Consider the following 24,424-nt stretch of genomic DNA (forward strand, 5'->3'; position numbering starts at 1 on the left):
TTGATAATCAAATAACGATAAGGCTATTTAGATTAGATTGGATTATTGGTTTTCTAGAAAAAGTTTTTTGTTTAGTATATTTTTGACAACATCTATGTTTTCTACTACTTTTCCATTTACTGGTGCATCAATAGTGCAGATGACGTATCGCAGTCTCAGGTTCAAATCCTGATTCGGATTGAGATATGGTGTAATACGTTAATTAGTCAGGAACAGGATTATGGGAGCGAAGGAACGGGGAGTGTACCCGGTGAACATTCGTACTTTTTAGGTTCTATAAACAATCTTATGTGTTTATGGCTAGTTTAAAAAAAACTGACCGAAACGATGCATATATTTATAATAGAATGTTTCTGGGTTTAACCAGTGTTTCAATAGGATACGGATTTTCCAGTATTTCAGTCTTTAGGAGCGTCATTTTCACAGTAAATAAAACCAAATTATTTATTACATAATACAATATATTTATTTGACTATTTACAATATTATATACCTATACAAATATAACGATTTGGCTTGTTACATTTTGCATATATTGTAAAATACACAATTTTGTAAAAATAGAAATAAGGCCGCAATTTGCTCTTAGACTTTTTAAAAAGTAAGCTCAAGTTTAAGAAATACCTTAGCATAGAGTATTATGTGCCTATAATAATATGTACAATTACTAACTGTATAGTATAATAATTATAAAAAATATGGTAACTTTTTTATAAAAAGTCACACCTTTTTACGTATAAATTTATAAAATTATTATTTTTACAATCACATGCACGGGGACCCTGAACCACGCCGAATAACAAACATATATATTTATTTTTTCTCTAAACTCTTACAACACTATTCTAAATTGAGCAATAAAATTTTTAAAATGTATACAAAACCTCTTAACTTCACTAACGATATAATATACATAATCATTAAAAACATCGGATACAACAAAAACATAGGCAAAAATAAAATCACTCGTTAAAAATAACCTTCGAATACAAAAACATCAAATTAAAAATAAAAAGAGAACCCAAAAAATCGATGAATGGAAAACCCACTTCTTTGCACCTGAGGTGAACAACCTCTTAATTTAAATGACACTACAAAAATACAAGAAAAAAAACAGCACTAAATCCCACAACAAGATAAATTATTTAAAGGGTCTTTCAAGGCACCAAGTCATCATTTCCACCAATATATATTATTAGTTTGTAGTAGCTTGTCTTGGCTTGAAAGACGAAAAGAATGTCAGGTCCCTAGCGCGTCTATAAAAAAACCAAATCAATCAATATCTAAACTCTTGAAACTACTCGTGAAACTAGCAAACATACCTTTGCTAGGCTTCTTAATTCTTTTCTTTTCATCAGCTTTGAATATTTCAGTTTCAATCAACCAATCTCTGTAGTTTTCTTCCATGTTCTTTCGCTGTTCTTCGTGTAGTTGTTTGACGGAGGGAAGGGGTCCTCCAAAGTCTTCTGGGAGGAGTTCCTTGTCGACGACAGACTCGGGGCCCTCAGAGGAGAAGTTGAGGAGGTTGAGGAGATTGGAGTGTATGAGCGGCTTGACCAGGCACATGACTTGGTTGATGAAGGAAACGGTGTGGACCACGTGGATCTTCTTGAGGCGGGCCGGGTGAGCGTTCTGCAAATTGAAGGTTTTAGAGTTATTTCGGCTCTTTACATTAGTTTATTTACAAAAAATGATTGTATTATCCTTTTGGGAATGGATGATTTTATAACTTGATTATACTATGATGAATGCTAAAATTTGCGTTTATGATTGATCTAGTAGCTATACGTAACTTGAAAAAGAACCAAATAGAAGATCAATACTGCTTGCTAGTTATGTATTTAAAAAAAATTGTATAGTTACAGTATTTCGTTGTAATTCGTGTATTAGATTTTGTGTTTCTCATAAAAAAAATATTTTCAATTATCTACTTATTGATGTTCCGCACAATAAGCACAAATAAAGATTATTCACTGAGATAAACTTATGACGAGTCTATAAATAGCTTAATTATGGTTTTAATGCTTTTTGTCTTGATAAAACACAGGTAATAATATGACCAAACATGTTATCAAACTCCGAGCAAATTGTGGATATTCTATAAGGAATTGTAAAAACACATTTTGTTTGACTAGTTAATCAAATCTGATCAGCGGTCACAGTCACAGTTGCTAAACCATGACAGATTTTAGACGGCTTAAATAGCTTTAACTAGCCGACCCCTAGGGGACGCTAGGGTTTTTCGTTGGGAAAAGAGGGCGATAGCGAGTCTAAAAACAAATGGTACATAACAACAAAATATACTATTATCTATACTATACTAATATTATAACGCTGAAAAGTTTGTTTGTTTGTTTGAACGCGCTAATCTCAGGAACTACTGGTCCGATTTGAAAATTTATTTCAGTGTTAGATAGCCCATTTATCGAGAAAGACTATAGGATATATATCATCACGCTACAATAGGAGCAGAGCACCAGTAAAATTTGTTAAAAAAGCGGGCAACATTCTCTCTTATGTGACGCAAGCGAAGTTGCGCGGGGCAGCTAGTTCAGAAATAAGGCGACAGTCCAAAAAAAGTTAAAAATCTATGAGCTAGATGCTGCTATGAGAGAACTAAGTATGCGAAACTTACCTGAATATAATGCATGAAAGCTCTCAGCGCGGGCAGAGTGACCCTCGTGAGATGTCCGAGGCTGCAGCCCTTCATGTCGAAGATGACGATGTACCCATCAGAGAGCAGGTCCTCGGACAGCTTGACGTCGTTGAACATGCAGAACACACGCACGGCGTCGGCAAAGTTCAGCTTGCTGTAGTCAAACTCTGAGAGACGGTACAGGAGGACGTGGTAGCCTTCCGACGTCTTGTTTGGGAACCCTACCATGTGCCTGCAACAAATATAAATATTTAACTTAAGTAATTGTTAAAAAATATACCGAATTTCTCTAAAATATCACTTAAGTACCACATGAAACGATTTGATCGTATTAAAAGTTACACATTTTTGAGATATCCTCAATTGTTGTTTGTACGTTTGTAACTCTCAGTGGCTGTCATACGATTCGAATGTATCTAAATAACTTATAAACATACTTATATGCTTCTAACTCTATACTTTTAAAGATACATTGACGTCAATGATCGGAACAAATACTCGTGCTCATCAAACAAATATTTTATTCAGAGTGGGATTCATACCGACTACACGCGGCACTACGATTATTGCAGAAGTGACCATATTAAATTAACCATTGCGACGAACGTCCAAGCTGCGAACACGTTTGTTACAGTATCTTTTTAGGGTTCTGTACCCAAAGTGTAAAACTTATGTTTGCCTGTCTGCCTCAAGGCTGTATCTCATAAACCGTGATAGCTAGAATGCTGTTAATATGGTCACTTTTGCAATAATCGTAGTAATGCAGAAGTGACCATATTAACCACTGCGACGAACGTCCAAAGTGTATTAAAATTTATTAAATAGAGAATAATGGTAATTCATAATCATAAGCTTGAAGCCTAGACTCATAATTCGCATATTTCAGTAGAAAGTCTAAGTTGAGTCATACTCATACAAAACCACGAACGCAAACGTTAACGTTTACGCAACAGTACATAATTAATGAGTGAAATTAATTAAACTACCTAGTCCCAGTTTACAACTAGTCGCTAGATTTATCACACTTTTAGTTTATGTGCTTCTATTTTAATTTTACGTAATGTGAAACTAGGAACACGCAAGGAGGCTTTCTATTACAAATCCGTTTTACCATTCCCAATGTACGAGTAGAGTCTTGTTTTAATGCAAAATTTTGCTTGGATCGGCTAGCGTCAATAGGGCTTATATATTTAGTTTAGAAAGAATTATTAATTTAGGTCTGGTTATTCTTTGAATCCACAACCGTCTCTAGGCCAGCGTGGTGGATTCAAAGCCTAACCCGTCTCTCTTTCCGGGAGGAACCCTGCACAGCTGCTTTGGGTTATTTTTTTGTTGTCATATGTATGTTCCTTAAAAACTAATTACGAGTGTGTTATTTTTTGTGAAGTCATAAACTTTTAATAACACTATAGTCCAACAGCTTTATAAGGAGACTTGTATCCAAGGTGGTAATATAAAATGTAGAATTTATAACGTCATTCAACTCGCAGACTTATGCCGGGAACACGTTTGTTACAGCTTATTTTTTAACATACACCTCAATCTACATTTTACTCTATAACTACGCATTCCTAGGCTTTCTACTAAGTTGTCAGACTATAAAGCAGTTATAACTTTTAAACTCTCGCATTGCATGTTTAATGTATAATAGAATACGGGAATTAACGCGTACACGCATTTTACCTTAAAATGCCTTTTATGGTAAAAATTCAGGGCATTTTAAGGTAAAATGCGTGTACGCTTTAATTCCCGTACTCTATTATATAAAAGCAGTTTAATTTTCATTTAAAGTTAAAACCCTCACATATTACTAGATATAAACGACTTCTATAATGTCCAAGACCACGTGGTGACACAATATTAGCAAGTGAGTGCACTTGAAGCATTGTATGCTAATTTGTATGCTCCACAATGTATAGCACGGCCATACGTTCACCTCTGACCCGAGACGTGTTGCAAATTTTACTTTTTACACACATACTACTGTTGTTTTTGTTTTAAAGCAATGATTCTCAAATACTACTCTATTTTTTCAATTAATTTTGTGTGATGCAAAAGTCACAATTTTTCTAATGTCGGGAAATTATTTTAAGATAATTTTATCACAAAAAAACTATTTGATTGTTACGTGATCTATGTCATTTGTCTGATTAAGGTTATCTGTCAATGGAAATATCTAACACTGAATAGATAGTAGTATAACTAAAGAAGCAGACACACTTATGACTTTTCGGAGACAAGTCTGTTAAATAATCTTACGATAAAAGAAACAGTAGCGATGAATCGGCTACAAGGTATCTTACCAGCACTTGGCTAGCATGGTAGGTTCAACCTCTACATTGAGGAGACTCTTGCAAAGCATTGGGACAGTAAATAGGTCCATAGCCAGTTGCACTCACCGGTCATTAAACGATCTTGTGGGCTAAGAAACCCTTCGCGCGGTCCGCATAGTGGTAATAAAACTGGGCGTCTTCGTGCTTCGGGGGGCACGTAAAAAGATAAGATAACGTTAAGTCACGTCAAAGGCCTTCGGGTGGCTTGAACAACTTTGACACTAGGTTGACCACTAACCATACTACAGGATTTCACGCAGATACAAATGTATTTGGCAAAAATATGAAGATATTATAAATATGGTCACAACATACGTAATATCCATAATAGTTTTATTCTTAGGTGAGAGAGGGTCCCTGTTGCTGAAGAGGTCAGCGCCCCCCACCGCGCGCAGAGTGAAGTAATGCTCTATGGTCTCCTTCGTCTCCGCCACCTTGTAGTAGTTGGAGTGCAAGAACAGGTACACGTACTCATCAGATATGTGCGGCAAGTGAGGCTGGCTTTTCATCCTGCAATTATAAAAGGTGGAGTTCAAAAAAACTGATAAAAAAACTATAGTTCAAAAATTATAGATATACTAGCGGACCCGACAGACGTTGTCCTGTCTAATAAATTAAAAATTAATTAAAACCATTGTCCAGCGGACAAAATTGTGAATCTAAACCATTCTCAGATCCCCTTGAACACACACAAAAAATTTCATCATAACCGGTCCAGTCGTTTAAGAGAAGTTCAGTGACATACACACTTACAGAAGAATTATATATATAAAGATTATTATGTATGTATGTGCAACGTTCCCGACTGTCGGAGGTATAAAACATTCATCAGGACATCAGTAGCCCATGCAACTGAGTCTGGCCAGTTTGGTAAAGCTTTGAAAATACATATTATTCAATTAAAATATAGATAAATCGTGCATGCCGAGGTTCTCACCTAAGTTGTAGGGCTATAGAGAAAGGGCCAGGTTCACAACTTATCCGATAGATAGAATGAAAACAAATAACAAATGATTAAGTAAAAAACCGGGCATAGACAGTAGGTTTTTAAACGAAATCAAATTAAAATAATGGTCTCCAAATTTTATTTCACGTTTTTGTGTAATTTATAGCGATCTCTAATCAGATAAAGACTACATTTTAAATTAACAAGAAACAAACAAAATAATTATTGAATATTCAGAAACGCCGGTGATATTGAACCAATGACCCAGAACCAATTAATTCTGAAAGCACAATGGGTACATTACAATTTAAATAAGCGTACGTATTATAAAAACAAACTTAAAATAAGATTGACAAACAGTTGAAATAGGGCCGCCATTACAAAACCTCATTGTAAAAACGTCGAGGGCACAGGCGTTCTCGCGTTCAGCCTACTTATACTCTATTACAAGTTGATTGCTCTGCAAGTTCGTAATGATGTATAGATAAGAAACTATTTGCTGAGCATATAGCAGCCTAGATTTTCTGTTGAACTAGCGGTCGTTCGCGTGAACTCCAGTTTGCCCATTTCTTCATCGCTGTTCCTATCTCCTATTAGTCATAGCGTGATGTTATATAAAATGTAGCTAAGTCTTTCTCAATTAATGGATAATTTTACACAAAAACAAATAGATATATATTTTTTTTGTGTAAAATTATCTAATTATTAGTAGTTCTTGTGACAAGCAAGCGCGAGTTTTCAAAGCACTCTTTGATAGACCTAAGTCATCTGGTAATGAATTACTTCTGGTAATTGAAATTTACTGTGCGAATTCAAGAAAATCTATGGAAACAACAAACAAATACAATGATTTCTTGTTCAGCTTGTGATTAGTTGTTATTTCTTTACAACCAAATTCGTTTTTTAATAACGTTTGAATTCAACTTACGTAATTCCAAAATTGACAAGTCATCATTCAGTTACTTCTTTTGTTCATTTGCATTGTAACGAGAATTAACTGTACATGTATTTTATTAGTTTTATACGGTGCCAAAGTCTGTTGAAAACATTCGGGAAGAATAATTTCACTAAATGTTTCTTGAAAGGCCAGTACGTCATTGGAAAGTATTGGTAGAGAACACCATTGTTGTAGTGCTTACTGTCAATTAATATAGAAAACATCAAAGCATTAATTTTAAATGATGTATTTCGCAAAAATATGTATCTATTTCTAATATTTTTCGAGGCTTATCCGGGGTATTGTTTGAGAGTGAATTAAAAAAAATACTTTTTACTCAAATAAATTAATTGACAAAGTCAAGTATGATTTATTTGACGAACTTTTAACATGTATTTGAAATCGTCATAATATTTTTTATCTACCACCGTTTCGGAAAAGCTGTTGCTCGTGAGAAGAAACGGCAAGAAACTTACGGCACTCGTAAAAAATAATTAGATTTAATTATTATGTATTTTTTACACCTTATTAAAATTTAATTGAATGCGATTGTGACTTTATATGAATAATTGATACCATTATCTTGCCAGAAGGGTGCAAAGTTGGGTGGTTTACCGTAGACTAGTATACAAGCTGATGGATCCTCTGGTACTAAACCATTTTCCATCAAAGAGCAATTCAGAAACTGTAGGATATTAGTCTGGGCGACTATCGACATAGACTTAAAGCTATAACTGCGCTACACACTTTCCCAAGTACCTACACTGATGGACATAGGGTTGCCAGATTCTGCCTTGAGCCCAGGACAAAGCCAGCATGTCTTCAAAAAGTCTACGATTTTCAGAATAATTGAAGGGTAAAGGACTCATTAAGTAAGGTAACAGGAATAAGGAAGGAACAAGGAATTGCCAGACACACAGCCGATTATTATCTATCGCAAATACTGCATACCGGGTTACTATCGAGAAAACTCAGGTGAAAAACTGATCAGCGCCCCTAGCGTTTACCACGCGAACTATTTATACTAATAATTTTAAATTTCAACGAGAGAGGCATAGTACCAACCGACTACAAAATAAACTGCAAAAATGTGGTATGAAATAAGGTCTTATTTCTGGACACGGGATATCGCAGAGAATTTCGGGATAATTTCCTTCTTCCCATCTATCTAACAGCCCTGGTAAAAACATACGTATATTTATGTACATATTATGTAGACGCATGTCTTTATGGTTTTTGGCAAAGACTTCGACAATACATTACTCTTGTAAGGTCAATGTACTCTGAGTACATTAACATTTAGTTTTATCATATTTATTAAGATGAAAAATAAAGATACAGACTGATTTAAGATCTTTTTATTTACAGACGTTACATGTACCTAAACCAAATCATTTAAACATAATAATCATATAGTATTGAAGGTTACTTCGACGCATAACAGTCTCCCTTTCTTTCTTAATTTATGTTTTGTATAATTAATATAGTTAAGTTCAGCTAAAATACCAAATATTTAAATTTTAATTGTTAAAGCAATGTTCATGACACTTTTTATTCAGCTCGTGACCGACTATTGTAACCTGTGACGAAACGTCTAGAAAATCAAGGACGACTGTCGTATTACCGCAATTCCCCTGTACTGTTAGATACATTGTAAAGAAATTTTATTAATAAAGTAGTTATAAAATAACATAATGAGAGACGAAAGTGCTAAAGCAATTTTAATAGACTAGTCCAAAATAATTCACGTAATAAAAGTTGTAGACAGTTGCAAGTATTCACTTTGTTCTATATTACCGGTATGCCGTATGAGTGTATTGCATGCCAAATATTACTCCCTTTGCTCATGCACGCGTTTCTTCGTGTTAAATACTTGCCTAATAAACATCATACGATATTACCCAGTATTTGGGCCGTGACAAACTATGTATGTATGTACATCGGTCAATAATTCTTACAACCTAGCGTATCGAAAGTTTGGATTGTATATTTCTTCTTCTTATCGTATGGTTAATGGTCAACCTAGTGTCAAAGTTGTTCTAGCCGCCAGAAGGCCTTTAGGCCATACGATAATAATAAGCTACCACAAATAAGTCATCTAATATATACAATTCTCGCGTCACAGTTTTCGTTGCCATACTCCTCCGAAACGGCTTGACCGATTTTGATGAAATTTTTTGTGCTTATACGGTATCTATGAGAATCGGCCAACATCTATTTTTCATATCCCTATGTGATACTATTTTTTTTTATTTATATGGCAAAACAACGTTTGCCTGGTCAGCTAGTAATAATTTAAAAATCACGGCTGCTTTTGTTAGTGGTTAATTATAATGTACAAAGTTATTGTAGAAAAATACAGTAAGTAAATATATTATTTTATTTAGAAAAAATATTTACATTACATTTTTTGTCTTCAGATATAATTATTCTAATCATAAACTCTAATGTCATTGACATCATTAACATTAAAGTTGTTAATAATTAATATTATGTAAATAACATAAAACAAGAAACAAGTTACTGTGTGTTTCTAATATTAATTTGACATTGAAAAGTCTTTACATTGATTGATTAATTATTCAAGGACAGAGGTACATAACCCATCTATACTAATATAATAAAGCTGAAGAGTTTGTTTGTTTGTTTGATTGTTTGTTTGTTTAAACGCGCTAATCTCAGGAACTACTGGTCTGATTTGAAAAATTCTTTCAGTGTTAGATAGTTCATTTGTCGAGGTAGGCTATAGGCTATATATCATTACGCTACGACCAATAGGAGCAGAGTAGCAATAAAAAATGTTACAAAAACGGGGAAAATTTTGACCAATTCTCTTAGGTGACGCAAGCGAAGTTGCGCGGGTCAGCTAGTATATTTTATACTAGCTTATATCCGCGACTTCGTCCATGTGAAAATATTTCCCGAGGTAAGAATGTATTGTAATTATATTTTTTATGCGTCAGGAAAATGCTCCATACTGCTTACTGCATGTCTCCAGGGAGAAACCGGGGGTCTGTCGGACTCTCCCGCCGGCTAGGCGTTCCGGCTTTAAATTTGGGCATACCGATTTAAAACCTGACGGTGTTCCTTCACCAGTCACCATAAAGTGGCCAGGAATCGGTACCTCCAATTGGATACTCCGCGTCCCAGCCAGTGACGGCCCGCTTTGGATGTGGTATGGTGTTGTAATAATCTAGGTTATGAACTTTTTCAGTTCCGTGTCGCTCTACTCGGAACGGTAGTGTAAAACTATAAACAATCTGAGTGCAAAACGTCATTGCTGCAAAAAACTACTTGTAAGTATACAAGAAGAAGAAGAGCTGGCCAGCGTCAATATTTTCAGATAGACTTAAATCTGTACGGGAATTATGAGAATCAGAGCACAGAAATAATCATCAAGTACAGTTTACAAAATTCAAACTAGGTTACAATATTAAACCCAGTGCCTCTCGCTCGATTCTATCAGAAATTGTCGGACCTCTCGCTCTTGCACGGGGCCAAGGGCGATTCTATACGAGGTATATGTATGGAAGATCTAGGTCACAGTTTACGCCCTACATTCTAGGACAAAGGACTCCACATTACCATATTATTGAGAGCATCTCACTGAACGAATGACTATGATATTTACAGACCTATTTAGAAATTTGCAGATATTTTAATGGAATTTATAGAAAATAGTATTTTTTTAATAGATATCTACTTTTTTCAACGCTTTTTAGGATTATTTTCTATTGTTGCTGCAGTTATATTTTGTGTAAATATTACTTAGGTGGGATGGATTGGTAGGTATCTATTTTACTGTCCTTAGGTTAACTTTAAGTAATTTATCTGGCTTAACTGCAACTCCTTGTGTAGCGACAGGCTTTATCAAGTTTCTTTTGTAATAATATCCGGTCTTCAAAAGTCTTATTTAAACAATGAATGAATAGTCCAGCGCCCTACAGTTCCCTACGTTCAGATCCATTTTCACCACTTCAGACAACTGTTAGATAGCTCATTAGACGAAACTTTAACAGTTATTTTCATACATTTCATACATCTCACTTTATCTAACAGATAGGTTAACCGAAACTTTTATTCGTCTAACTAAGAACCTGACCCTTAACCTCTCATCTTCAACTACGGTAAAGTATTCATTTTTGAAAATAGTTCATTAGCGGACAAATGCTACTTACCATTCCCTGACCTGCTGCAGTTCATCCTCGTGACCTTCGGGCAAAGGTTTCAGCCCGCGCAGAAACGGGTGCAGGAACTTAGTCGCTGACATTGTTAGTGCCGCCTCGATTACCTGCAACAATACAAACACCACCTTAATGATACTCAAACTTTATACTTTATCTTTCGTTCCTGCGTGGCACAGTGGTTGTGGTCGCCACGCCGATATCATTGTCGTGGGTTCGATTTCCACACGAAACAATTATTTATTTGTGTGATCCACAAATTGGTGTTTCGGGTATGGTAGTTTGGATCCGTTGTTTGTATGTTTGTAAAAGTCCCCGCGACACAATAGCGATTCCCAGTGCGAGAGTTGTCTTTTTAAATATAAAAACAAATATATAAGTAACATTTTTCTTAAGGCTCGTGACCTGTAGCGCGGTTTCCTACACTCGTTAGCATCGGGAAGAAAAAGTTTGTCATTACATATTACTTGAAATAGTTCTAACAAAATACGCTAGGGGCGCTGATCACATCACAATAGTAAGTCGGTTGACGAACGTTCATACAAATTCTTAAGAGGTACTTACAACCTTTTTCATTTAAAGTAATCAATATCAAGTGGTTGATGTATTCGTGTTACCTGCACATTAACCAAACATTGTACTACAATTAACTAAAACGAAATAACCAACAAAATAATCTATCAAGACTTGAATACAATTAATCATCCTTCAGACAAATGATCGGTAATGTTGCATTATCTATTAAGTATATCCTGTGCACAAGGCTCTTTCAATTTTATTTTAAAGAGTTAAGTAGCAACAAGGTTGCTAAATCAGCTTAGTTATTTTAACAACTACTTGCCGCTGTTTCGTATCATAACAATAATATTTTAAACAAAGATCTGAAAAACGGAAACGGAAATCTACCGCAATTTTGTATGATAGACACTTTTAATCTTAAATTATTCTACCATCCGGGTCCGTTCAAAGTTTTTGTCTTGTACTTATCCCATGTTAAGTGGGGATAACACATCAAGTATTCTTTTTCAAAAACGTGCTGTCTAAAATTGTCTAATATTTTTACAATTGACGCAATGGCCGCCTGTCTGACGTCGACCCTCCATGGGAATACCGGCACAAAAATGTGTCGTCGGTTCAGAGTTATTTCTTACTAAACATACTACAATAAAGAAAGGTGTGATAGATCTTATAAGAAGCCGGAAACCTTTAAGAATAGATCTTTTCAATCGTACAAAACCAGATAGATCGCAAGTTATAAATAAAATATCACTCAACACATAACATTACTGCAGAATATTATTAAACACGTAATTATATAGAAACGACCTTCTTGATCCTTATGTTATTACGAACATACAACCTATTATATTATAGCGAAGGATTTATAGTTTTTTGTTCAACTATACAAGCTTTGTGGTTGTAAATACCATCTTTTGTAACGTTTTTATGATTATTTTTGAAAGATTATTTATAAAACTAAATTAATCGATTTACAACAACCGTGGAGACGTAAGTCGCGAGGTTTTGTGTGGTATATGTAATCAAAACGGACCGTAACAGCGATGTTGTCGTCTCCCATGCCGAAGTTGATTAATTATCAATTGTTCTAATCTATACTATAAAGCTGAAGAGTTTGTTTGTTTGTTTGTTTGAACGCGCTAACCTCAGGAACTACTGGTCCGATTTAAAAAATTCTTTCAGTGTTAGATAGTCCATTTATCGAGGAAGGTTATAGGTTAGGTTATATATCATCACGCTACGACCAAAAGGAGCAGAGTACCAGTGAAAAATGTTACAAAGACGGGGAAAATTTTGACCCATTCTCTCTTATGTGACGCATGCGAAGTTGCGCGGTGCGCAGCTAGTGATGAATAAAAACACCTTGATGAAATAGTTATTGCAGGAGTGCATACTCTCAACACTGCTTTAAGCATAATCTCTTTTTTAATTCTGGAGGAAGCCCGTACCCAATAGTGGGAGAATGATGAATTAAATATTACGTTTTTTCGATGTCAAGATTTTGTGGTTCGGTGGTCTTTCGCAGTGCAAAACAGTAAGTATTACTTATTAGCGCAGTTTTCACTTAATCCAAACGAGCTCAGTAGTGCTAATAGCAATATGAGCCGGTTATTGCATTGATATCGTTACAGCATGTGCAGTGGCGCGTGCTGTATGTATAACCCGGTTAGATCACGGTATTCGTAGGTAATTACGTGAAATTCGGCTATCTATGCAATCGACTACTAAATGTGGTTATGCTTCACACGTTATGATGATACCGACTTTTTTGTTAAACTGCGTGATAATACATTAACTGTTTAATTTTTACATTTAGCGGTAGTTTACCAATTCCAATACTTAATACTTATTCAATAGTGTTTTAACTAATATAAAAAGGCTATTGAATAGATAAACTACCGCTAAATGTACTCAGAAACCGGGGGTCGCTTCTGCATAGGTGCAGTGATCTATATGCAAGATATTAGTGTTTTCATTTAATAAGTTTTTTTGCAAATGGATAAATATATCATAATGATTTTTGAAGGTGTGAAAATGAAAAGGGTCTGTTCATTATCTGCTAATATGCAAGGAAAACATAACACTGGATAATTGAAAGTTTTCAACCAGACAACTGCAAAACCGATTCCTGTATACCTCTATTTTCTAGCAATTCTCTTAAAGAACAAAGCAAAATTTCTACAATGATTCGCGATGTCTAACATTAAGTATTTTTTGTGATATAATTTGAAATTACAATATTCAAAAACAGCCACGCGGATCGATCTCTGAGGTTAAGCCATGCTTGCCGAGGTTGATTTGTGGATGGGTGACCATCTTATACATATCGAGTTCCTCCGTGTTTCGGAAGGCACGTTAAATTGTGGGTCCCGGCTGTCATTTTCGAAGATCTTTGACAGTCGTTAACAGTAGTCAGAAGCTTGAAAGTCTGACAACCAGTCTTACCGAAGGGTATCGTGTTATCCCAGGTAACTGGGTTGCGGAGGTCAGATAGGCAGTCGCTCCATGTAAAACACTGATATTCAGCTGCATCCGGTGAGACTGGAAGCCGACTCCAACATAGCTTGGAAGAAAGGCTAAGCTGATATAAAAAGGGCATATGTCTCCTACATATGTAATACAAGACCCTTTCAAAAATTGTAAGCTCAATAATATATTGTCTTCGGAACACTGACCTACATAATTAATAATCAATAAGTACTGAGAAGAAGTTCGACAACATTATCTGTACCGCCTTGACACTTGCACTAGGTCAAGTACGAGCGAGCTTACAGGTTTTAAAACAAAAAACAAAATGGCTGAATACTAAAAAACCTGCTTATTATATTCGCGGACCGCTTTTTCAAAATGTCCTCCGAAGTAGAGGTCAGCTGCGCTTTTATGTGGCTGCCCATCTATGGTCTGTATGTAACAAGGTTTGCTTAACTTGCTGATGGTTTACCAGGTACTGACTATGAGCGTCTGTTTAAATGTTAATAAAAAAAAATATTCTCGATTTAGGAGCATCCACCTGCAATGGTCAACATTTAAAAACTTAGACGACACCGAATAACTTCAAAGTTTCGTGTGTATTAGAGCTAATTATAGAATATCATATGTTCTGACAGTTCAGTTTCTAAAGTCTTGCATGTCTAAGAGTCTGTCTGAAAGTTCATCCTGCACATGGTCAGCATTATGAACTCAGGCCTAGCCCCTCTCATTAAAAGACTAAAATCCCCAACTAGCTTGGTACCCTACCCCTTGCCATCTCGTTAAGGAAGAAACCCGTGCCTGACTCGAAAGCCCAAAACTTCGAGTCCAAAGTATAAAGCAATATTTAGCCCCTAATTAATTACTGCAAATTCATAGTAAAGATATCACATTTACACGTAACAGATATCTAATTAATTTGAATGATATGTTGCCTTCAAACGCGGACACAAAATTATCTCATTAACGTAGTTTTACAGAGGAAATGACGAAGACATCAAACCATCGTTACATGAGAAAAAGAAGACGGGTTATTAATATTTAATTGTCTCACCAAGGAGGTATATTGCAGTTTAGCTTTTTGACACGAGATTGAAAAATAGCAATTCTTTATCATGTAAAATGCAAAATGTCTCCTCATCCGCACTACGATATTACATTGCTGCTATATCATCAATGTATACAAAGTGCCGCGTTTTTATACTTATGTCAAAAATTGCTAGTCAAATTATGATTTAATTATATGGATCAACCTTTGAAAGAAAGCATCATTAAAAACGAACAGCCCATTTAAAAAAAAATTGAGACAACAACAACATCAAAATAAGTGCAAACAAATCGAGAAACTCCACTTTTTTTTTAATAAGAATAAGAGACCCTCCGTCCTTTGTTTTTATTTTTTCCACCTTCAAAAATGGTTGACGCTGTATTTTGACTTACAAGATCAAATCACGTATACTTTAGTGATTGGTCATGTTGCTAAGTAACCAATGAAATTGGTCACACTTGACTATCTAGAGATATGTTATTGCAACCGGTGATGAGTGCCAAGCTATCTATCTTCAGTTAAGTAAACTATATCAAGCTAAACTTTTACATTTACTTTTTGTCCTAGATAATATAGTAGAGATTCTTAGTAAAGGAGATTTATTTTCTTAATGGTTCATGCAACCATCTTTTGAGCGCAATCAAAACTGTTCATTAAATCTGCTGCTTACCCTTGTTGTGAACTTGAATTAAATATGAATCTTACATAACAAGTAGAATTAAGACAGAATGCTAACCATATATAGCAAAGACTGTCTAATTTTAACTACCTACTTCATCATAAGCACACAGATAATTAAAAAGAAAGTCTGTCATATTTCGCAATTAGCAACCATTTTTAAAATAATTAACAAGCGATAGGCACGTTCGCGGTTTAAATTAGGAACTTAATTTTTTTCTTTTTGACATTCTATGACTCAGAGTTGCCACTTAAAAATAACAATTTAAAAAATGGCGGCTTACATTTCTGTTTACTTTATTTTAAAATTATTAAAGGCATTATTTGCACAATCTCGTAATGTTTGAAACTCGCTTTCTACGTTAGAAAGTGCCGTATGGAAAGCCGGTTCTGGGATTGCGCTCTCATTCATAGATATTTACTATAACGTAATACTTTGATTTATCAACAGGTACCGCATTGACCTGCATAATAACGCAATAAACTACTACTTCTGAATAAATATCGATTAATTTTTTCGTAGAAAATTGACAATTTTTTTACTGATCTTTATCTTTTAGATAGGACGTTGTAAAACTCTTTTTCGTAAGCCGAGAAACTGGCCCTGTATCCATAAATTAAGTAAAGTAAAAAAAGTAAAACATTAAATTTAAATGATTTATTACGGTTTTTTCGTCTCTAGAAGGTTTTATTCAAACGATAATGGACGCAAAACGGGTCAGAGTAGGTACGTACATATAAGAATATCATTAAAATACCTACGCTTGATCGTGATTAAGTTTATAATATGTCTTCACACGTTTTAAGACTTTATGAACCACGAAGACTCGTACAATTTCAATGATAAGTTATAATTATTTGAACTCAGACGTGCATGTTGTTAAGTTTTAAGATAGAGAAATTCACTAAAAAGAACTCACATTTCTGAAACAATACTCAGTAAGTAATAATTACTGTACCTACGTTCCTACTAGAACATAAAAAAAATCTGTGAAAAATAGCAAGAGATATATATATGTAAAACAAAATGTCGATGTTTCTGGTATAGCAACAATAAGTCAAGTAATAGCAACATTTATGCACGCCATTGAGCATTATAGCATAAATAATAATAATATCAGTCAATTAAATAAGATCATCTAGTTTGTTGACAAACAGACAAGCATATAATTGTGTAATTGCATCTTAAACTGTCTGTTTCTTGAATGATTTATCACGACAGCTCTTGCCCACGACTCAATATACATAGTTATATGGTTTATTTGCTTCCCGCTTGCGGCTTTGCCCGCATGGCACTTTACTCTCTTCTAAGTGGAAATGTCAAAAAAATCTTCTCTTAGTGCTTTGCTACACTCTTCAAGGAACAAACATGCCATATTTCAGCTCTTGCCTTAAATAGTTTCAGCTGTGCCTTATCTATCAATTAGTCACTCAGTAACAGAGAGTTTAATATATAGAGATTATCCATATAGTTTCCGTTCCTATTATATTTCCGAGAGTAAAACTGTCCTATGTCCTTTCCCGAGTCTCAAAATCTATTGATACAAAATTTTATCCAAATCGGTTCTGTGATTTAGACAGGAAGATGAAACAGAAGAAGCTGCTATCGCATTTATAAGTTTATATTATGTAATACTGACTTTAACCCCGTTACCTTCAAAACCAAGTACCATTTACATACCATGGCATACGCCATATAATTATATAACATCAGATAATAATCTATTTCTACGAAAACATTAATAAAGCGATGGTAGATGAACTTGCTATTATAAAAAAACTTAAAATCACGACTATGTTTCTTCACAATACGGATATTATTTTTCATTATGGATAAAAGAGGAAGAAAATATAATATATTACGGATTTTCTTTTTTTTATTATTTTTAGTAATCATAGGAAACAAGCAATTGGTTCAGTACCCAAATTGGCCTATCTCACAGAATTACAATATTTTCGTAGAAACGTTATGTCATTCAGATCATAATAAGATAACATAATCACATGTTATTTTATGAAACTAGTATTTGAAGGTCGGTATGATAAAACACAGAGGAGGCCCTTATATCTTTTATTTATTAAGGTTTGTATGTATCAATTTTAGTTTTATTCTTAATCCCTTATAGAAAAAGTTATAATTTTTATCGGTTCGTTGGCGATCCTAATTCTACACGGTATTTTTTTTATTAACACATTAGTTCGACTGTTAAACAACTATGTTAGTCGAAACAACATAAATACTATGAAAATATTATTTTTGGCAAAACCACAATAATAAAGATAAGTTAAAATAAAAAATATTTAATATTCACTTGCAAAAATCGTAAATAAATTACTTTAAATTACCATGAGCCCATTGCGGATCGTATATCGGGCAAATATAAATTTTAACTACAAAACCTATAAATAAATCGCACACCTACAAGGCTTTATATACGTGCCATGTGTTCAAAGCTACGCCAATAAATAAAACTGGTTCCATAAAAAAAAACGTTTTTTTTTAATAATGGATGCCTTGACCGTGTCCAAAAAAAACTATCTTTATTATACAATATAAGTTACTTGTCATTTAATTAATCATTAATTTATTCCGTGAAAAAAATCTCGTTTCATCTAGCCATTATTCGTTAGCGACAAAAGTGTAGAGTTTATAGATAGCAAGTTTGTTTTACGATCACTAAAAATACAGTTCTCATATACAAAAAATATTTCGCTGGAGACTTGACAAACTCGTATATTTTTTGCTTTTTGCTGTAGGTACTTTATTTACCTAATGTACAAAAAAAAATCCGCACAGCCATAGGTCAACAGAAAAAATCACTTAACAATCAAACAAAAAAAAGATTTGAATTGATAATTTCTTTCTTTTTGAAGTCGGTTTAAAACTTCGTTATTTATTCTATATACTCAGATGTGCTTCGAAAACTTATCTTGAACTATCCTAATTACCTTAGTTTAAACCCTCTTATTCATAAACACACTATTAACCTATTATAGTTAAAAAGCTACTATAATATGTTTTCTCTTTTTCATTTCGCTAAGGAGTGAAAGAAACAAAACACTTTATAAGCCTTTCATAACTTCATATATTTTTATGAATAAGAGGGTAAATCTTTAACCACTTGGAGTAAATAAAAAGTTAAGTTAGTATGTAAGTAAAGTCTAGAAAGCCGGCAGTATCCGGTATGTTCTTACAATTTTACTGCAGTATGCCTAATGTCAGTGACCTATGGAATGCAACTGGTGAAGGTGAGTACATAGGGCTGGTACAAGATACGGGTATTTTATTTACTCTAGTATGTTACGTTTCAAAAGTTCCGTATTGGTGCTAAGTTTAAACTGTGAAACTTATCTTATACTAGCTGACCCGCGCAACTTTGCTAGCTTCATATAAGAGAGAATGGGTCAAAAAAAACTCTTCAGCTTTATAATATTAGTATATCTTATGTACATAGTAAGTTATATTCCAGTTGCTAAGTTTTGAAGTATATCTACATTTTATTTAGCTCTGAGCTTCGCTCTTTAATATATTTTACTTTTATTGTTGCTTGGTAATAATTCGTAAGGAAATTGAAACATAATCAAGCAAGCTAGACCCGTTATGAAACGATTCAGTAGTGTTCGGTTGTAACTTAAACTATTTAACCTTTAACATCAACTCATCATTTCTAGGCAATAAAATATTAGGTCGGGGAAAAAGTCTTTTCGCATTATAGTATGTATGAACTTGTATTAAAATCTTTTCTCTACACAAAAAAGCTCGATATTTGGGTACCTCACGAGCTCACTGAAAGAAACCTAATGAACCGTGTACCCCGTTTTTTTATATTGGTGCTCGGCTCCTGTTGGTGGTAGCGTGATGTTATATAGCCTATAGCCTTCCCCAATAAATAGGCTATCTAAGAGTAAAATATTTTTTCAATTCGCACCAGTAGCTCCTGAGAATAGCGTGCTCAAACAAACAAACAAACTCTTCAGTTTTATAATATTCGGATAGATTGCAGAATAGGCATATAATCCTATGTTAGAATAATGGCTACAGCAGATGATGATGACAAAATAAATGAACAACATGATCTTGTACATTGTAAAAACACCGTGAACTATTTCATCACGTTGTTCGTGGGAACTTTATGTCGCAGTCATATTTGCATCGGTGGGAATAAAATGTCTATGACATGTCGTAGAGAAACTGATGCAAATTGCATTTTTTTTATTAATTAATTCAATCCAATTTGTATAACAGTAAATTAATATGGTATTTTGTCTTTCTTCTTTATAAACATCGCTAGCGTGGAAACAAAATACTCGTTTTTTTGAGTATTTTCTGAAGCATGGAACTTTAAATATAATGTATAGTAATAATGTTCTGTTCCTTGAAACATTTTTTTATAAACCGTCTAATATACGGGGTGGACATGGAGATACCTTAATTCACTGAAACGAAACATAATTTTATTTTTTTAAATAAGCATAACTGCATTCAAAGATTTTTGAAAAAGTTCACATTAACCGACAATCTATAACTATTATCCACCATTCGTTAAGCAAAAAAAAGTTCTGCAAAAGTGACTAAGCTATCAATGAATTGTCAATTGAAAGACTTAATACGCCCGCAGGTTAGTGAATAAACAATTTTGGTACTTCTTCTTTCTTTCTTTCTCGTATGGTTAGTGGTCAACCTAGTGTGAAAGTTGTTCAAGCCGCCCGAAGGCCTTTGACGTGGCTTAACGACTGTTGTCGTAGTAGATACCGACCGGGACCGACTTTTTACGTGCCCTCCGAAGCACGGAGACGCCTAGTTCAAATACTACAATGCGGTCACCCATCTATGGAATGACCGCGCCTAGGGTTGCTTAACTCACAGATCGTTTGCCGACCGGTGAGCGCAACGGGCTATGGGCGCCTAAAATACTAATATAATACTTAAATAGTAAATTCACAAACATCAAATACATCAAACTGCAGTAATACAAACTGGTATCAAACGGTAACTAGTTTTTGCCGTCCCCCTCAGCCCTGATGGAGCGATACGTAGCGTGACGACTCCGGCACGTAATCGTGATCGTCTCGTAACAGTTACGTGGACGTTTACCGTACACACGCCTACCTCGTTTTAGCGGTAAAACTCTACGTAAGATACTCGTTGCAAGAGTGTTAAGTTTTCGGCGAAAGTTTTGATGATTTGTGAGAACCTAAGCTGCTTATGAGACTCTTCAGATAATATTAAGAAAGCAACATTTTCAAGGTTGAATTAATGGAATTCTGTACCGGCTTCATTTACGTGGAAAAGTTTTCGTGATAAAAAGTATCCTTTTATTAATCCGGGTGACTGAAATTTCATTTCAATCCATTCAGTAGTTTTTGTGTGAAATAATTAATTAAAAATATAAACCTCGACCTTTCCAATTATATCTTAATAACAAAAAACTGTTCAATGCCTCTAGCACCGTGACTACTATAAAATCAAAATCAAATTATTTATTCATATAGGTCTAATGCTGACACTTATGATAGTCAATGATACTACTAGCTATACACATAACTACCCATAGATTACTTAGCGATTAGGTGTCAAGTCGTTTAATATTAACTTTCATGATATTCAAGTGGTCTTAGCATGCGTATCCCACGCAAGGAGCCAATGATTTGAACCTGAGGCTGCATGCACCAAAATAAAATGCGTGAGTATTATTTTTTATTTTGCTTATACAGAATCCAGTGTTGAAGTAATAAGCCACTAATTGCCTAGGCCTCTTAAATCACCAAATGGACTTAGACTTGATCAAAATAGAAAGGTACTTAATGACTTTTAAATGACTCGCACTTGAAATCTTGCGCATCTGGGCTGTCTGAAATTATCTTAAATCTTATCTAATGGCCGACTAAACACATTTCAAAATTACCTCAAATGATATTGATTTTTAAATAAACGCTATAATAACTTCATTAAATGCACCATGGACCTTTCTTTACTTGCTTTTGCTTTCCTCAATTGCTGGCAATTTTATACGTAACTTATAAAATTGCCAGCAAGTAAAGTATACGTAATTTTATCGGTAACTTCTATCGGACAGAGAGTGCTTGACATTTAAGTAATAAAGTTTTGGCGTAATACGCTAAAGACTCCGATTAGTTTTACATAGACAACATTTCTAGATAACCTCTCAGTGGCTCAAAGTCAACAGCAGTGGGAAATCGTCCGCCATGTTTATATATCGATGTAACAGAAGGCCGAAGAAATCCTACCAAAGTTTAGCAATAACAAAACTTTTGTAAGACGATGCACCCGGACGCTTGACAAAACGACAAAATAATATAGGATCCCGTTAGTTTAGGAGAATTACAGTGATCCAATCATCCATTCGTTGCGTCGTCAGTAGTTCACTGCCTGAGTTCTGTTACACAGATTAATAGAAAATACTTGGGGACTTTTTCAAGTCACTGTTTCTCCATTTTTACCATTATATCCCACATTCCCACAAACCCAATGATTAATAGTGAAATGATATTATAAAACACTCATCGCTTTTCTGTTTTCTCTGGTCTATGCCTAATTACCTACCCATATGAGAAGAAGACGTGATGTTATGTACTTTCAAATTCAATAATCAGAAGCTAGCAACCTTCAAAATATGCTAGGATCACAGCTTCTTGGTAGTTACCGGTGGTAGTAGATACAATATTGGTAGGAAACTATTCTCTAATCACGAGATGCAGGCGCGTGCGTTACACTTATTAATTACACCAGCCATTAGTGGATTATAGATTAGTTAATATCTTAAGGAAAACGAGATATTAAATAGTTCCAATAATGTCACGCAGTATTTGACCTCGAGTGGAGATTCTAGGTCACGTTTATGAAGACGTCTTCGGTACAGTGGTTATAGAAGTCACCACGCCTCTTCCACTGTACGAAGGGTCGTGAGTTCCATACTTCGATTCCCATGTACAATAATAATTATTCTTATCTATGTACAAATTACAGAAATACGTTGATCAGTATCAAGAGTCGTTTTGCACGAACAATTTTTCTTGTAAGGGCTGAGTTTCAATGAGAGACGAGTAATCAAATTTATGTGGTCTACAAAAACTTATTTCAGGAATCAGGACTTAATTTTTCTGTGTGCTCATTAGTTGTGTTACTTTAAAGCAGGGGTTCCCAACCTTTTCTTAGTGTGGGACCACTTTTATATTATTCTTGCTAGCAGGGACCACTTCGTAAGTATATTCATAATAGAGTGTAATAATCAACCTGAAAATTTTTAATTTTAAAGTCATCCGCGGACCATATTTTGACTTACACGGACCACTGGTTGGGAACCACTGCTTTAAAGGAAAACCATCAATAGCAATTAAGTCTGCGTTTCCCAGGAACAAAATCTAAAAGAACTTTGTAGTCAGCAGTCACTCAGATATAGACTAGAATAAGTTATAAAGTAAGTAGCTCTACATGTACGTAATAGATGCACTAAGTAGAGCTACATTGAACTCGATCCCTAAGAACAGCTTCAAGAATTTTTCTAGTCATCATAATAAAATACTTATAAGTGGTGTAAAATTGTCCATCTATTGACAACTGACAATTATGTACATATGTATGCCATATTACTATGTGTTAAGAGTACCTTATTACCTATATACTTATATAGTTACCATCAGTCGCGATATTGCTGGGACAGTCCGAATTTTGAAGGTTCAATCGGGATAAATAAATACACAGTGATACATATTTTTATCCCGATTTTTTATACATTTTAAGCCTTGACCCAAAATTACATTGATGTTATATTAATTGATAGAGCAAGAATTTGCGAAGTTTGTGGCAATTTCTTTTTCCAGTATACGTATTTGAAATAACTAATAATTCTAATAACATAATCAAAAATTAAAGAATACAATTGCATTAAGTACAGACTTTTTATGTCAAAAAAACCGAATAGTGAAAGTGTGTAATTATTTGAATAATTCTTGAGGCTCGGCTTGAACATCAAACTAGTTGTTCATTCATAGATACAGCGGTACCATGTTGCATGTGCCGGATTTCTTTTAACACGCAAAAATAGCTCTTATGATCCTCTCCTTGAACGTATAATCGCGTGGCCCATTATGGCGGGATAGTCTGATCGGCTGATTGACCACTATATACAAAGAAACATCATATAATTACATTTGACACAAGTCAAGAGCTCAATTACAATCGACCTCGCCATTGCCAGCTTCTCGGCTCAATTAAATCCCCAACATAACGGCACACAGGTATACTTTTATATCAAACAGTTTCTACTAAGCTAACCGCATAACTTTTTTGCCGTGTCAACAAACTGAAAACTGACGACGCCGGTAAAAAATTCACACATCCACGTTATCAATGAATGATAACTTAAAAACCTTGCAAAATTGTGTCAATAAAATATATATAAATAGTACTTACGTTTAGAAATCCCTTATTTAGTAATAATAACAAAAACACGAGCGCGTCAAACTATTTCGTTCACAGTTGTTATTAATCGCTGAGCACGGCGCACGTGTTTGCTCACTGACACACAAAACGCGACTGGCCACTGCGCTCCACACCTCCAACCTCGTTAAACTGCCGGAATAAAAAGTTAACTTTCTAAATTCGAATTTGCGAATCCATCGTGCGGACAGGT

General features: G+C 34.6%; 1 protein-coding gene across 1 annotated transcript; it reads right to left on the reverse strand.

Annotated features, from left to right (window-relative positions):
• Positions 1 to 440: 440 nt before the first annotated feature.
• Positions 441 to 24,361, reverse strand: LOC142981376 (retinaldehyde-binding protein 1-like). The gene is made up of 5 exons (XM_076127263.1): positions 24,205 to 24,361; positions 11,051 to 11,163; positions 5,305 to 5,499; positions 2,636 to 2,888; positions 441 to 1,632 (listed from the first exon to the last, which is right to left on the reverse strand). The coding sequence occupies exons 2-5, from the start codon at positions 11,140 to 11,142 to the stop codon at positions 1,273 to 1,275; spliced, it is 900 nt and encodes a 299-aa protein (XP_075983378.1). The 5' UTR covers positions 11,143 to 11,163; positions 24,205 to 24,361; the 3' UTR covers positions 441 to 1,272.
• Between the last annotated feature and the right edge of the window lie 63 nt (positions 24,362 to 24,424).

This window comes from Anticarsia gemmatalis, chromosome 20, assembly GCF_050436995.1.
Source record: "Anticarsia gemmatalis isolate Benzon Research Colony breed Stoneville strain chromosome 20, ilAntGemm2 primary, whole genome shotgun sequence".
Classification (NCBI taxonomy): domain Eukaryota; kingdom Metazoa; phylum Arthropoda; class Insecta; order Lepidoptera; family Erebidae; genus Anticarsia; species Anticarsia gemmatalis.

Bases quoted from the DNA above. Each gene is read 5' to 3' on its own strand.
- LOC142981376 (XM_076127263.1), bottom strand. From the start codon at position 11,142: ATGTCAGCGACTAAGTTCCTGCACCCGTTTCTGCGCGGGCTGAAACCT. The intron at 5,500-11,050 runs GTAAGTAGCATT...TTATAATTGCAG, and splicing joins CTGCAGCAGGTCAGGGAATG to GATGAAAAGCCAGCCTCACT. The intron at 2,889-5,304 runs GTATGTTGTGAC...TATTTGTTGCAG, and splicing joins AAAACTATTATGGATATTAC to GCACATGGTAGGGTTCCCAA.